This window comes from Abramis brama (assembly GCF_963993115.1).
Source record: "Abramis brama genome assembly, chromosome: 10".
Taxonomy (NCBI): Eukaryota; Metazoa; Chordata; class Actinopteri; order Cypriniformes; family Leuciscidae; genus Abramis; species Abramis brama.
Window position 1 is genome coordinate 15934027 of NC_139972.1, and position 16804 is coordinate 15950830.

At 37.1% G+C, this 16804-nt stretch overlaps 1 protein-coding gene across 21 annotated transcripts in view; it reads right to left on the reverse strand.

The window, feature by feature from the left end:
• Nucleotides 1–16804, reverse strand: part of phldb1b (pleckstrin homology-like domain, family B, member 1b) — a gene marked incomplete at its 5' end in the record, with an annotated part of 77618 nt that overhangs the window by 58192 nt on the left and 2622 nt on the right. For 14 of the 21 annotated variants that reach the window (XM_084125450.1, XM_084125455.1, XM_084125464.1 and 11 more), the window contains 2 exons: nt 1575–1698; nt 4582–4677. In XM_084125450.1, the coding sequence (XP_083981576.1) occupies nt 1575–1698; nt 4582–4677 (220 nt within the window). Of the gene's footprint in view, nt 1–1574; nt 1699–4581; nt 4678–5764; nt 5895–11763; nt 11891–15652; nt 15945–16804 lie in introns of those variants that run through there. The other 7 variants (XM_084125460.1, XM_084125465.1, XM_084125454.1 and 4 more) reach the window with 5 other exon arrangements.

Genomic DNA, 16804 nt, shown 5'->3' on the forward strand with positions numbered 1-16804 from the left:
AGGATTTATTTATTTTTAATTAACTGACCCTTTTGAACGGTATCTGTATAGATTTTATTGCCTTAACACTCATCAGATGTTCAATGAAAATGCAGCATAGCAATATGTATAATGTAATTATAATCTAACTAAATATCTAGCAATATTTATTGTCAAAATGATTTATATACATTTTTACAGAAATAGACTATGGCATCTTGTCTATTACAAACAATCTTAATAGAGATTTTTAAAATTATAACTTAATTATAAATTGTGTGTACTAAGTTACTAAGAAGATAAAATTGTCAGTGAAGAGCTTGATATAAGTATAAGACGCATGTGAATTATCTACATAATTATAATAAATGTATTCACTGATAGACGTTGTAAGTGGACATTCAATAAACAAGTAAGAGTGTGAATAATGTTTTAAGAGATGTAACGTGCAAATAGTTGAAGAAACACCCATAAATAACAATTCTATAATATTTCAAACATAAACAGTATGTGTAATTTATCGTCTTCCAGCAGAGTGTGATGCCTATAATGTTAAATTAAACTGAAGCGAAATCACTGATGTTGGCCTGCTCTTTGTCAGAGAGAAGAACCACATTCCTCGACCCGCTTCCCATCTGCCCCCGTCCACCCTCATCTGTTATCAGGCACGAGATAAAAGCCTGTGACCTGAGAGGACCAGAATCACACAAGCTAGTGTATCAGTTTAGAATATTAATACAGTGCACAGTGACTAATATAAATTAAATAAGCATTCAAAGCCTCTTCTCCTGTGCCCTTTTCATAGGATAAAAAGAGTATTCCATGTGTCTCTGAGGAATTCAGGCAGATGGACACTGATAAAGGAGACACTGGTATGAATGGCTTGTCAGTATCAGAGAAAGTAAGTAGGTGGAGATGATGGTGGGAGGTTAGCGAAGGAGGGGGTTTCTCTAATTAAGAGAGGGTGTTTTTAAAGACCCCATGCTGCTTAAGGCTCCGGGTTGGGTTATAGCTTTTCAATCACAACACAGAGGTGATGCAGGGGATTTGACCATCTGTGTATAGGCCTTATGTATTATACTAAAGGTCTGTATTTCTTCCCACACAATTGCATTATTGGATCATGTTTTGAGAACTTTCTACATTTCCCCCAAACTTTCTAAGTTTGTAAAGTCGGAGAATCTTGGAGAAAAGATTGCAAACATTTTGAAAAAGTCAGTCCACTGAAGTACTGTATCTTATAGTATGATAATATAATAATATCATTAATATGAATGGTAACACTTTAGTTTAAGGTCCAATTCTCATTAACTAGTTGCTTATCAGCATGCATATCACTAGGATATTAGCTGTTTATTAGTATAAAGCACATATTAATGCCTTATTCTGCAGGACCATATTCTACATCCCTTAATCCTACCCAATTCCTAAATTTAACAACTATCTTACTAACTATTAATAAGCAGTAATTAGGAGTTTATTGAGGCAAAAGTCGGAGTTAATAGTTAGTTAACAGTGAGAATCGGAGCCTAAATTAAAAGTGTGAACATATAAATATATACCTATGATATATACCAATTTAATAATAACCTTACCTTCGGGCAGGGGTAAGAGGGTGATGGCTGTACTGAGACGGCCACTTCCTAGACTGACCAAATGGGGGCGCTCTGCTTGGAACTTCAGTGCTTTCCCGGTCTCGAACAAATCCAGTGGAGTGCTCTAAAAAGTATCGTAAATTAAAAATGTTATCGTTGTCTCATCCTCATGTGTTTCTAAATCCATACGACGTTGACTGCATCCGAAATAGCTTTCTGACAGTCTGGGTAGGTACTCAATTACACCTTAATATTAATGTAAGAGCGGGTGCGGCCATTTGTTACTTGAATGAGCAAAGGTTCCGGTGACATCTGTTATTTTAGCTGCACAAAAACAGTCTGCCTGATATTGCAAACTGATATTTTGTTATCATATTATTTTAATTTATCATCATAATCATACACACACTGATTTGTACAAACAGTCTACTTTATTTACCTATAGATATTTACCAAATTAATTTGAAATCTCACACATTCACAGATAATAGATTACTTCCGCATTGCAAAATAAGGTGGATAGGCTACCCACCATTCACAATTCCTCTCCCGTGGCCTCATGGGATAGTAAAATGTCTAACATATGCGCACTTCGGAATCTTAGTGGAAGTAGTAGGTCATCCATGAACTTTTCACCTACAGTTTTTTGGATACTATGTATTCTGATTTACTCTTTTTGCTTGCTTAAAAAAAAATATATATATATATATATATATATATATATATATATATATATATATATATATATATATAACAATGTAAAATACATGCATTAAGCAACAAAAAAAATTGAATTCAGTTTTTCCTTTTAAATGTCTTGAAAAACCTGGATATATTAGGAAGCCCAATTTTAAAAGTGCGATATTTAGACCTGGACAAGTCATGTACATTAATAAAATGGTAAAACTCTATTTGCATTAGTGTAATTTTTTTTTTTTTTTACTAAAACTGCTAAAACTAAACTCCTGGGTATAGGGTAGAAATTATGATTAAAAATATATATATATACTTTTTAAATCCTTATCCGTAATCCTTTTTCAGTAAATCACAAACAGCAGGAAAAGTCATGAGGCCTTTAAATGTTGTGGTCAACAATGGAGTCAGAATTGCTGCTTTTAATGTTCGTGTCTGATCTGAGAGGTAAAGCCATTTTTTTACACTGCTGATAAAAAACATTATAAATACAGTCAATGATGATTTGATATTTCACAACAATAAGAAGTTCCGAAGTAATAATTCAAGCTGAGCTCTAAGCAGGCGGTTAGGTGCTCATACTTCAACCCTATAGTGAGAGAAACACCTTCAGTTACATCTTGAGAGTAGACCTCCGTGGAAACTTAAAGACTCAGCAAGGGGGAGGTTGTCATGGCAACAGGGTGAACTGGTAATGACTGGGAATGGAAGACTGTACCCTGTAATTCTGCTATCATGCAATGACATCATTTTTCAACTGAAAATTAGCTGAATCCATCAACTCGTTTTGATGGTAAATTCTGTTAAATGCACAATCATGATGATATGTAAATATGCACAGGATTTCATTTTGCACAGACTTATGCAATATATGCATATTATTTTTAACCGTACGCCAGCCTTCCAGATAATTGCTGTGCACCCACCTTCCCAAATATCTGCTAAAGACATATCATCGCTTGAGTTTAGGATAAACCCGGCTGCTTAAACAAGATTAGCAGGAGGTAATTAGTGTAACCGGTTAAGGCAGAGTTTGCAGGATGTGAGTGAGAGATGATCATTGTGTCTCATAAGTAGGACCATCAACACATCTGCCATGGATTATCTATCACAAGGAGTAATACGTAGCAGCCATGTTGAAGCAGAAGGTGAAGATTGCAATGATGCCCCCAAGGGTCTGTTTCACACTTTGACTGTCACATCGTATTATGAACACTCAGTTCTTTCTGCCAGACAAAAGCTGCCTCTGTGCTGAACAAAGGTGTCGCTATTAGAACTGGATTTACCTTCTTACTGTCATACAAACTGTGAAAATCATAAATGAAAAAGAAAATATATATAACGATATATAATATTTTTTGTTCTATTCTTTATGTATAAATAAACGAGTACAAAAATAGCATTACACACACACACACACACACACACACACACACACACTTGAATATGTGGTTTAAAGGGACTGTCCATAGGCGTAATGGTTTTTATACTGTACAAATGTATATTCTATCCCCTTACACTAACCCTACCCATCACAGAAAACTTTCTGCATCTTTTGAATTAAACAACAACAAAAACAACACTTTGTTACGCCATTTGGTTTACAAAGACACAGGAAGTGTAAACCATGTTTACATTGTAATACCCATGTCATTATATATATTTGTGCCCTCATAAACCATATATACGAGAACAGTCACATACACGCACGCATGCATATATATATAAAAATATATAAATTTGTATATAAAACATTAAAAATTGTAAAATAAAATGTAAATTATTTATATATATATATATATATATATATATATATATATATATATATATATAAATGTGTATATAAAACATTAAAAATTGTAAAATAAAATGTAAATAATTTATATATATATATATATATATATATATATATATATATATATATATATATATATATGTATATATATATATATACATATATATAATTTACATTTTTTTATGTTTTATATATATATGTGCATGTGTGTGTGTGATGTGTGAGAGAGATTAGGTGCTTGAGAAACATTTTTTATTATCAATATTAATATTTATACTTAAGATTTTTGTGGTTATTTTTTCAGGATTATTTGATGAACAATATTTATTTGAAATATAAAACTTTATAAATGTCCTTACTGTCACTTTTGATCAATTTATTGCTGAATAAAAGTATTAGCCTATTTTCTTTAATAAATTTATACATATTAATGATAATTAATATATAATGCAATTATATTACTTATCAAATAAGAGTATGAATTAGTTGTCACACATATTAAGTAAAGTTCGATCTCACCTGGAGCAGCTGATGAGACTGATGTCCACTGCTAAGATTTTGGTTCAAGCTATCCATGACCAGTGTGTCACTTACTCGCTCGGGGACATGAGAATCCTGCCAGAGACAAAAACAGTGTTGATGCGACCTTTCAAATTGTACCAAATGAATCAGTTTACAATCCTCACCAGTATACCTCTCGGTTTTGTTAGTAACTTCTTATTCTACAGCAACTAGAACATTCTACTAACTTTGTTTGTGTTACATGAAAGAAGATCATACAGGTCTGGGCTGACTCGAGGGTGAGTAAATGATTACAGAATTTTAATTTTGTGGGTGAGCGTTCCCTTTTTGGATCCACTTTACATTCTTTCACATATATTCTCATTAATTGGTGTCTTGTCTATTGTACATAACAACTATGCTATGCCAGGCAAGTATCCACAGTACACACACAATAGTGCAAGTGGGAGACATGCAGCCTCCGGCATTCCCCGTCTGAATCCTCAGCTGACTCACCGCCCTGACGAATAGAGCCTGCACTCATACAAATGGCATTTACAAACAGATAACGCTGATTTACCCCGTCGGCCCAACTCGCACTGACTCTCATCGGCCGTAAGCTGCCTTTTCCTCTGAGACCTGACACATACACGCACACAGACCTTCCTGCCCTGACATTCCAGTGCTCTTACTCACTGTGCTGTCTTTGACTTCAACCAGAGCAGAATGTATCCCTCCAATGTCTAAATTTACACATTTACCTGTTGGCTAGTCACATGCGGAATTGCGTTATGTATTGTAACTTTTGCATCCTCGGATCTAGAAACAGGCTTGTGGTGAAATGAATTCAGTGAAACCCAAAACTGCATAATCTGAGGTAATTACTGTAATTAGTCTGTGAGATTCGATGATAGCACCTTTGTTATGAGATACAAAAACACTTTTTTGAAGGCTGGAGAATTTAAATTGCTCGGCACTGAATCAAATTTCACACAAATTTAACCTTTTAATACTTGAAACCACTACACCTAAACAAAAAGGCCTTATAATTCAAAAACTGGATCTACAAACTAAATGACCTGCTCATGAAATTCTGATGAGGTTTTAAATATTTAACAACCGAGCATGTATCCATCAAGAATTTAAAAAATGAAATATCCTGTTTAAAAGGTGAAATACAAAATAAATTCTACAAATTTACCTTCTTCCAGGTGTCCAACAAACACAACGCATCCATTTTTGAGCATTAAGATCAAGCTTTTACAGCATCAAAGTCCTCAGAAAATGTAACTGCTATTTTCTGTCTCTCTAGTCTCTCTACATCTTCATTTAGAGGATACCTGCTCCTATTCAAAACAGCACGGACCTGCCTATACATGCTGCTTTGAGCTAAATCCCACATTCCTGCCTGTTGGCTATACAGCCCTGATAACAGATGTTACTGCGTTGGTCAATAAAAGGATGGAGCTCCATAAAAGAAAAAAGAAAGACGGCGAATTACAATGAAAGATGAACAAGAGAGGAAGCCTAACAAGTTGAAGCAAACACAAGTGAGTAATAATTAATGTATATCATGTGGGAAATATACAAAGACTATGAGGCAGACAGACAGATTGAGATTGGGTTTGATCACACTCCAAAACTCTGGTATTGCCACATGCCTCTTAGCTCATCAAAGCCAATTTGCACAATATAAAAAGGCATTGAGTCACATTTCCCTTCTAGTGTCTTTATACAGAGTTTGAATCTGTTCCAATTTGCAAACGCTCACATATTACCAGACAAAACAATGTGAAGGACAGCACATTTTTCCAATTGAAGCATAAAGGCTGGGATTGTCTCTCTAAATAGGAAAGCACTCTCTGTGGACACTGCCTGAAGAGCGCAATGGAAAAAAGATGAAGAGATGTGGTCGATCGGCATGTAGCTGCTCACTTACTCCAAACTGTAGCCCACATGTAACTAAGCGAAGAAACAAATCATATGTTTGGATCTTTGGATATTTTATATGATGTTATCTACATAGAAACATCATCTTGATACTTTTAATTTGTGTAGTGATTTTAATTAAAAAAAAGTTTGATTATTATATTACATTATATTATATTACGCAGATCTGTGGAATACTTGATTCTGATTGGTCAATCGCGCCATCCAGCGGTATGTTATTTCCCGATAATGACCGGTAAAAACTGATAACACAGGCTCATCCGGGTTACTGAAGTCAGCGTTATACGCTTGCTAGGAATGATTTTTCTTTGTGGAAGTTTTTTGTTTGGGGAGCTAATACAACATTAAAACTCAAATCAATATTTTGTGTACACGTATTTAATTATGTCATCTGGGTATCGCAGACTCGCTCTCGTTTCATACAAACGCAGTTGCTGCCATTTTGGAACGACTGTTTTGTACACTGTAATGGATTATAAGATAACAAACAGGTAAGATTTTAAAACAGTTTCATCTCAAATCAAAATCTCTTACCCCTAAATTAATTTATGTGGCGAAATGCCATGTAATAAATGGAATGACTGTACCGTATCCCTCAAATGTCCTTAATTTGAACTTGCCGCTTGCTAGCATGATCTTCTCCGCGAAAGCTTTGCATTTAAAAACCTAATAAAAAATTTCAACATAACAACGATATGCTTAAATCGAAGAAGTTTTTCCTTTGAGTTTTCCGCGTACTGACGACACCATTGTCAAAATGATATATTCACACGGATCCACGAATACGACTAAAAACGCTGTATTCTGCTGCCAGGCTATTAGATGGCAATGAAACACTATGGATTGAACACGTAATACGCATGTGCATAAACTGATTGTTTTCAGAGATTCGCATTTTTGTTTACACGGAGACCGTTTCCAAAAACAGTTTTCAAAATTTTGCATTTTCGGGCACTCAAAATGATGTTGTCGTGTAAATTTATAGCCAAAACGCATAAAAGTTTGAACGTTTTTAGTTGAAAACGGTGTCGTGTAAACAACCCCTAATTATTTACTTATGTGGCAAGTAGCTGTATAATAAGTGGAATAATTTCCATCTGGTTTTTATTGCAGAATAAACTTCTTCAGGGTGATGCAAGATCCCTCCTAATCACCCTTGTCTGGGTGCGATATATTATATTATATGAAAAAAGTCTGAAAAATATTTGACACCATACAAAATGTTAAACGAGAAAGAAGAAAATGTTTACAGTGACACTATTCTTTCAAACTTTTTCAATTCTTGAGGGTTGGCTTGCTTTCATAATCCTTAAGTATCAAGTTTAGAGAAGAGATGTTGGATTGTTTTGAAAGGTGGATGACACAACATTCAGCTCTTCAAAATGACAGCACTGTGGGCTGGAAGGAGGCCACGGATTAATGGTAGATACATCTCTGAATGGAAAGACATGATGGTGCTTTTTGGAATGTAGATGTTCCACCACATGTGATCTACACTCTCATACATATTGCTGAGGTTCATTTAAAGGATTTCCCTTGAAGATAATATTCTGTATGCTCAGGAAATGCTGAAGGAGAAGAAATTTGTAATTGGTTTATAAGAGTGAGGAAATGTGGTAAAGACGCTTGCAGCGAGTCCTGACTGTTGTAGGGTAATAACAGCTTTCTAGTTCCTGCCTCGAGGCGCTGTGGATTATTCATCAGTGGAATTTTAGTTGAGCTTAAAAGTACAGGGACAGAGAGAGAGAAAGGGGGAGATAATGAGCTTTTTCAATAGCTAGTTGGTTATCTTTTGTGAGCTGCCTGCTCAGAGAACTCCACCTGGTGGTAAGCTCTGAGATACTGTGCTTCTCAAAACTGGGTCTGTTCTGGTATAGGGTCATAAACACTGGAAAAATGCTGAATGCATAAAATTAACATAATTATATCATCTCTACTAAACATGAAAAATAGCAGTCTTTTGCTGCACACACGGCTGAATAACTGGTTGCAACATGTTGCCAAACAAATGTCTTATCAGCTATTTGCCGTTACTGAACTCGATTTGCACGACATCCGTGATCACAATGCCTAAGGCCTCCGTTTCATATCCACAGATGCCAAACTTCAGAGGATGTTACTGAAGAAAACATCACACATGTTTAAGATCTGTCCCTGCAGCAGGCCATATGTGCTGCAGCATACAGACGCATATCTAGACAGGAAATTGAGAGGCAGATGAGAAATCCTGCCATTTCTGTGAATGTGTATGATTATGGCCACAGACAAACACAGCGATGGATGTGGCTGACTAAATAGCTTCTTCCATTTTTAGACCTAGCCACAAAAATGTTGCAAAGTAGATGAATGTGAAAATGAACTGGGCTATAGAATGTGACTTAAAATAGCATTGTGTGGGCAGAAATTCTCCCACCCAATGTAATTAAGACTCAAATTATGTAACATTTCTAGAGGTCTAAACACACCAATTGAATAAAAAAAGCAAACTTTTAGAACATTGGTTTTTACAATCAAATATATGTCCATGGTTCTTACTCTTAAATTGCTAATCAGAAGCTAATGTTGCTAATACACTTATGCGTCTCAATCAGCTCCCTAGTTCAACAGTCGTGGGGACTAATCAGGGAGTCGGCCATTTTAAGGCCGGTCTAAACGGCAAAATCCGTACAGTGAGCGGATACATTCGCTCCCTTAAAAGTCTCACAATCCACCCTAAAAATGAGAGAGTAGATGCTCACTATGTTCCCTTAACTGAAATTCTGAAGTACAAAACAAATCAAGTGAACCAACTCAAAATGTAGTGTAACTAAAATGTATAATTAATTTACAGCTGACATATTGCAGGGATATGTAACAACCAAATTATTTATCAATGTACTTTAATTAGCTAAAAAAAAAAAAAAAAAAAGTAATGTGAGAAAGATATAAGTGCTGCTGTTGTTCATAGATACCAGCTGTACATCAAAGGTGCTGAAAATAGTCATCAGTGTCCCAATGTGTAGAGATCCAGGGTCCTTACGAGTGCCTAAATATGTGTGTACATGATATAAGATTCACAACCTAGGCAGCTAGTGAGCTGATTGAGATGCGCCCTAATCATTTAGCATTGTGGGATGCTTTAAAGTGCTGCGTAAAATCTGTGGTATGCTGGTTTCTCCATCACTCATTGTGTTGAGAAAGGCAGAGGCTTGGTTACAAGCTAATAACCGGCAGACCACCTGCACAGTGAAGACACATGGGCAAAGGTCACCAGAACACCATCAAAGGCCTCTGTGCATGCTCATGTCAGCGTCAGTGAAATATATAACCCTGAAATAAGAATCCAAGAACAAAAAAGAGCTGTATTGTTGACAACCAGCCAGAGGAGGTGGGGTTACACAGGCATACACTGGAGAAAAATCTAGTTTAAGATTATGTTGTTTTGGAACATTGTAGCTCGTTTCTAAAGGGTCTAAGATGGTAATTTGCTAGTTGTTAACAAGCGGACCATTGACCACATTCCAAAAATACAGCTTGACCACCTTAAGTTGGTCTCATTGGATTCCCAGCAGGGTAAATTCTGACACAAGTACATGACTTTGCAGCTCATCTAAACACATAGTAGCACCTCTAACTGCATCAACATCAGTGATAATTCAGTCATCAACAATATAAGTTGGCACTGGGGAGATCACACTAGAAGATGTCCCTAAACAGTAGAGAGGAAACATGACAAACAGGATGGCAGTAGAGGAGGATCACTGCTGCGTGTTGAGTCTATATGTAGACTTCCTATCGGATAGAGAGTTTCCTGTGGGATGAGGCAGTCAGAGAATGGCACATCACTCCATGTCTTCTCACAGAGGCAGAGACCAAATGTCAAACAATTTCAAAAATCTTCAAAGGAAATTATTTAATCTTTTTTTGCTTGTAAATTAAACAGGTCTTAAACACTTTATCTTGTCTCCCACTAGTCGAACAAAGTAATTTGACTATTTTCCCCCCTCAAATCAGCAAAGAAAATTTTTAATAAATGAATAAATGATTTATGGACCGACTCATAACTCGAAATATTTTCTACAAGGTTGGAAGCCAGTTTCACTATCGCAGAACTGAACGCCACATTACAAAATTTAAGGTATGAGATATAGTTGTACTTGATGGATAAAGTTGTAAGTAATAAAGTCACAATTGCAAAATTGAAAGCCACATTATATAAAGTTATGAGCGCTGCAATTCTGAGATTATTAATTAATTAATTTCTGAGATCATAAATCACAATTATTTTAGGCAAAAATAGCATACCTTAAAGATTTTATTTTTTATTTTTAGCACACACTGACTTTCGGTTGCAAATAACGCATCATCAGACTAATAATTTCCTGGCTTGAAGGCTACTATTGAGAGTGAGTCACTCTTTCTCTGGTCTGTTGAGGGGGCTGCGCAGGGCAGGGGCTCAAGTGAACACAATATTCCAACAGGCACTTGCTCAAATGTTCCGTTGACTTTGGCTGTTTGTTTCCTAAAGACACTGGGCTCAACAGGCATTCCAGTGCAGCCGGCACAAAGAGTTCTTTTCACCGTTTAATCCTTGCAGAGGAGTGGCGAAGGGGCCTGGCTCTCCTCCACAGGGGACCACAGGACCCAAACTCCAAATTCATAGACACAAGCACCTACGCAGAGCAAAAAGCATACAGAAAAGCCCTGTTTAACAGGGTCAGTGTTCAAGACCTAATTCTATATTTTCATACTCAAATAATTGCTTTACCTTTGTAGAGATGTTGATGTAGAGATTTTGATCTTAAGCAATGAAGCTAGCACATTACACATGCTTGTATCCTCTACACAGAAGCTCCAAAGCCATGACCAGCTCAATGCCTAGTCCAAAGCCTAATGCCACCCAATCCAGTTCAAAAGCTTTGTTTTGTACTTGTATCATTTAAAATCCTTGGATCAGAAAGAGATTCACATGACTATAATGTCAGACCTTGTTCAGGTGCGGGAGGCATTGCCAATGCCCTCGGTGCCAGTGTCCAGCCCTAAACTCCTTGGCAAAACTGCTCAGATCACCTCTTTAATCTCCATCCAAAAATGTGAGAAGCTCAAAGCCAAGAATTTCACCTCAGCTGGAAAGTGGCAGAAAGTGGCTAACATGCAGGGCCTCAATGCTTCAAGGCAGAAGGAGAATGACGTCAACACCTCCTTTTGCTGTGCTATTAAAAGCTGTTGAGATACAATGGGTTGCTGCCAAAGCAAGCGTCCCAGACTCACCCCTCTCCTCCTGACTCTGGGTCCCGTCTCTCCACACTCTCCCAGACATCAGATGATCTATGCACAAGAACTATGCATAGAAACCTTGATGTCTACCAAAGCTGGTCTACAGTGCGTATTCCCAGAGTTCTTCCCAGAGAGTAACTGAAGGAGGGCTGTGAGTTAGTGAATGGGAGGAGGTGGACGCAGAGTAAAAGGAAACAGCTTTGGAAATCTCTTGGCCTAATGGAAATATTGTCAACAACCTCCTTCCTCCAGTCCTTCTTTTGTCTCAGACTCACTATATCTCAGTAAAGGCTGGAATACACTAGTTGCTGAAAGTCCAAGCCAGTCTGCAGATAATGGATAGTCAGAGTTGACCGATTTTGCAGAAAATATCATAGTCTATGGCTTGCTTGATTTCACTGAGTTAGACGCGTTCCTGGGTCAACATATTTTGCTGATCTTGCAACAACATTCCTGTCTGGAAATTTAGTCCTACCCCTAAACCTAACACTACCCATAACTTATCTCTAAAATCAGAGGGAAATAATAACTGAATAACAATGATATAGAAGCACCTAACCCTGGTTGTAAGCCTAAACTTGACATAAACTGTAAACTTATCCCTCAAATCTGATTTGTTGATTGGAATGTTGTTCCTGATCAACAAAGATGTTGATCCAGGATCATGTTGTACTTGGTGAAATCAGGTTCTGCAAGTGTATGATGGGCACAAACTGATTTTTTAGCTTCAGCTTAGATTTTAAAAGTTGTGAAGTGTATTCCAGCCGTAAGTCAGATTTTTGCTGTTTTAGTGTAAATGCATGAGGTATACAGTGGGAAAAAAGGATGACATCACCCAAATTACACAGCTTTTCCAGCCACCACCTTTTAACCGCAGCTGGAGCCATTCTTACTCTTATTCTGACCTGACATTATGCTCCGATAACAAATACATTTCACAAAATGACCCTGGCTCCATCTCCATGAGAGCTCTTTCAAATCCCAAATGAAATTCCACACAGGGCTGCTGAGCACAGGAGTGTTAGCAGTGAATAATGATGCTCAGAAAAATGTGTTTAAGTGTCTGGAGGATATCTCAGACAGAGAGAGGAAGAGCGAGAGCAGGACATGGGAAAGAACATCTTGGAAAATCGATCATGAAGTGCAGATGTTGTCGTTGGGCCACACGCATGCACATGCGGCTGCTAGTGTTCTGAGATATTTCTAAGCGGTTGATTACCAGTTCTGAAAGTAATAGCACATTGTTGTGCTACAGACATGACGATGCACAATTTGATGTAACCTATTATTTACAATTAAAGGGTCGTTCACAGAGCACGCTTTGCATTCCATTGTGCTGCTTTTCTATAGTTTTTCTATGTAAAAATGCCTCAAATTAACACTCGGCAAGAGTAAAAATCGGCGTTGGCGAGTATTTGAAACCAATCACCAGTTGGCCGGTAACATTTTTATGAATTCTAACAATGCAGTGTTATTGGAACATGAACCACGCCGGGACAGTTGACAAGCCAGTGCTGTGTCGTCATGAACGTTTGAGCCTTGATCATTTAAATATTCAAGCGCAAGAAGACACGAAAGGGAACTCAATCTGTTACTCGCTCACTTTGGGAAGTTTTCTGTGCGCAAACATCTGAGCACGCGCCGAGAAAGCTGTGACTCAGACTGCGCGTGAATATTGAATTTAGCTCTCTTTCACGTCTTGTGCTTGAAAGAACAAATTCACACAAGGTAGTTACCATAGTCGGTTATGTCTTAAGTGAACGTAAATAGTTGAGAAAGAAAACGTGTAAAGTATCAGTTTATTGGATCCGTACAAGTCTTAAAGTGACAGCAGCCTAATATTCCTACTGCTGTCAGTGTCGCTAATGTTAATCAAACAACAAAAGACAGATAAAATCAGAATAAAACTTTTTGAACTTTAATATCGAAATTGGAATAGAGAGTTGTGAATTATCACTGGTATCTAAAAATTTGGTGTCATTGCGCACACAAAAACATGCATGTTTCATGGCCGGTAAAAAAGTATTTATGGTCTGTAAATTCACCAGCCACTGGCAGGTGTGGCAAAAAGTTAGTTTATAGGCCCTGGCTAGAAGGACATGTTTAACTGTTGTGCTCGCGCCTTGTGTCTTTTCCAGTATTTTGCTAATAACACAGTGCTCAAGATAAAAGAAATATATATTTTTTTAAATCTCACGTTTTCTGTGGGAATGGCGCCTTATGTGCTTCAGTTAAATAAGCAAGCCCCTAACCGTAGTGAGCAATAGCAATCGTTCTGCTTGCCTTAGCAAACACGACTAATGAACGTGTCTGTATTCCACTTCCAAGAAAATAAATTCCAATAAAATAACACAGGGGGGGGGGGGGGGGGGGGGGGGGGGGGGGGGTAGAGATGACCTGGACAACAGAGGCTTGATTATCAAAACCAGTGAAGCATTTTTCACTCACCACTGACCCTCTAAAGTGATCATGGAAAGACCCCACTCTCCCCCTCTGCCTGTGTCTCTGTACTGGCTCAATGGACTGCTCTGTTTTGGGTGGGAGATCAGGATGAGAGAGAGCTACTAACGTGGCACTTCCAGTGTGGTGCCTCTGGTCTCTTTCTATCTGTTTTCCTCTTAGTAAATGAAAGGTCAGGCACAGATCTTGTCACCTCCTTGTTTTCTTACTATTTCTGTTGTTTTCCCGAGGCCAGTGGCTATAGTCTGAGATTCTCACAATGTGGGCTACGTTGTGTCTTCAGCTCTGATAAAAACAAGGACAAAGCTCATTTCTTTTGCCTGCATTTGGCAGTGAAAAACTTTCAGGACCTCATGCTATATCTGCTATGCAAAACATCATTCCACATGGACTGATAGTTTTATATATTTTTTAAACGGCAATGATTTCTAAAACGAACAACCTATGTTTGGATCACAGCTGATTTGACTGGACCAGATTTCTGGATCAGAATCTCACAAATCCTGCCAAGAACATTTCCAGGTCATTTCACCTCAACATTAGGACAAAATTTGTTATTATATATCACTCTTAAAAAATGCTGGGTTGTTTGAAATATGGACAAACCAACGGTTACATTTTTAAACCCAACGATTGTGTTTGTCCATATTTGACCCAAACTTGTCCATTTTTTAGATACATAAAATGAAGCCTATATTTTAAGATTTTGTTTGCATTAAGACATTATTTTAATGACAGCTATTCAAATGTCCCCTGCCATTTTAAATTATCATTCCTGTAATGTCAAAAATACTTATTAAAATGCAAATTTAATTAAGAATATTAATACTTAATGTTAGTATTTGCTGTCTTTAGTTCAATGTCTTTAGTAATTAAATAAAAAACATTGCATTACAGTATCTCTTATTGCAATACAGGAAAAAATGTATGATATTAAAATGTCCACTAAGAATAACGAAAATAACAACAACAAAAAAGCTTCAAAGTAAAATAAAAAATCGTTAGTATTTGTTACAAATTTAAGGAAAATTTTAAATAAAAATGAGATCAATTTGCATAATAAAAAAACTCTTAACAGCCCTAAAAAATCTTTTTAATAAAAATAAAATAATAATATAATATAATATATACACACACACATTTGTTTATTTTTCCTTTTGACTGTGGAGAAATTGGACTTTGCATATGTTATTGACAGGTTTCATGAGATTCAACATTTTTAATATCTTGAAAAAGTAGATTGTGTTACATGGACACAAGTTCTTAATATCCAACAACAGACACATTTTGAAGTTCAAAACATTAAAAAAATAAGCAAAATAGTTGCACTTGAGCAGTTATTATAAAGCTGTCATCCACCAAGTAAACTTATTTAAACAGTCTAAAAAGTGAAGTTTCTTATAAGCCGTACAGGAGACCTTACCTGTAAGAACTTTCTGGCAGCCTATGAAACAAGACCCTCAGTAGGCAAACACATGGTTCCTCATGGACAAGACATTATGAAGATGGATAGAGTCTTGAGGATTGTAGAGGGCTGTGAGGTTCTTCCTGGCACACGTTCGAACACAAACATCACAGACACACAGCAGATTCTCCTTCCCAGCATGGGACAAAAGTCGTCTCCCTCAGTGACTGTCTCTCTTCCCCTTTCACTCGTTCTCTGCCTTCCTGTTCTGCCAACCACTCCTAGCCTGACACAAGGCACTCATTCTTTCAGTCAAAGAACTTCTCACTTGTTCACTAACCTTGCAGAGACCCCTGCTGCAGAAATAAGTCCATTTCAGGAAAGGCTGAAACTCACTTTTCTGCACAAGGTGCACAAAAAGACAGTGGCATCCATCCACAATGCTGCTCCTCTTTCTGAGGGTTTCTTGGGAAGGTGCCAGAGCACTGGAGACCTGAGGTCAGTCCGGCTTTTGTCACTGTTTGTATAGTCCTGTGTCAGTCCTGACTCTTACTGGCACTACACCAAAGAAAAGCACGCTCTTGCAGGACCAGGTGCTTCTCTCAAATAGGACACACTAGTCCTCTTCCAACTGATGTCTCTAACTGAGTGCGCTCTATTTCTCATCGGTTTGTATTTGTAAGCTTGACTCTTTTCCTTCTCTGTTTCGATCCACAGCATAATTTATCCCCCCTTTCCAATAGGAGGGGCACGTCGAGTGTTTTGAAGTGGTCTGCTGGCTCTAAGCCAGCCAATAAGAGCTTGATGTTTAAAGATTATGAGGAATGCTTTAAAAAAAGGTTGGCTTTCGTCTCACTTGTTTATTTATCACTTTGGATGAAGATTAAGTAATTCAAATGTATGGGTTTTGTGGTGTCATCTGAATTTACTCTGAACTTCTGAAGAGTTCTTGAAAATGACTTTTCATTTATCATTTATGCTTTCATAATTATTTATGGTTTTCTAATTATAATTATGAGATAAAAAGTTGAAATTATGACATTAGGACAATTATGACAAAAAGTTGAAATATAGCTAGTCTAATGATGCAAGTCATGATGACTTAGTGTATGATAATTTTCACTTTTTATCTTTGGCTAATTTTGACTTAGCTCTCATAATTTCTACTTT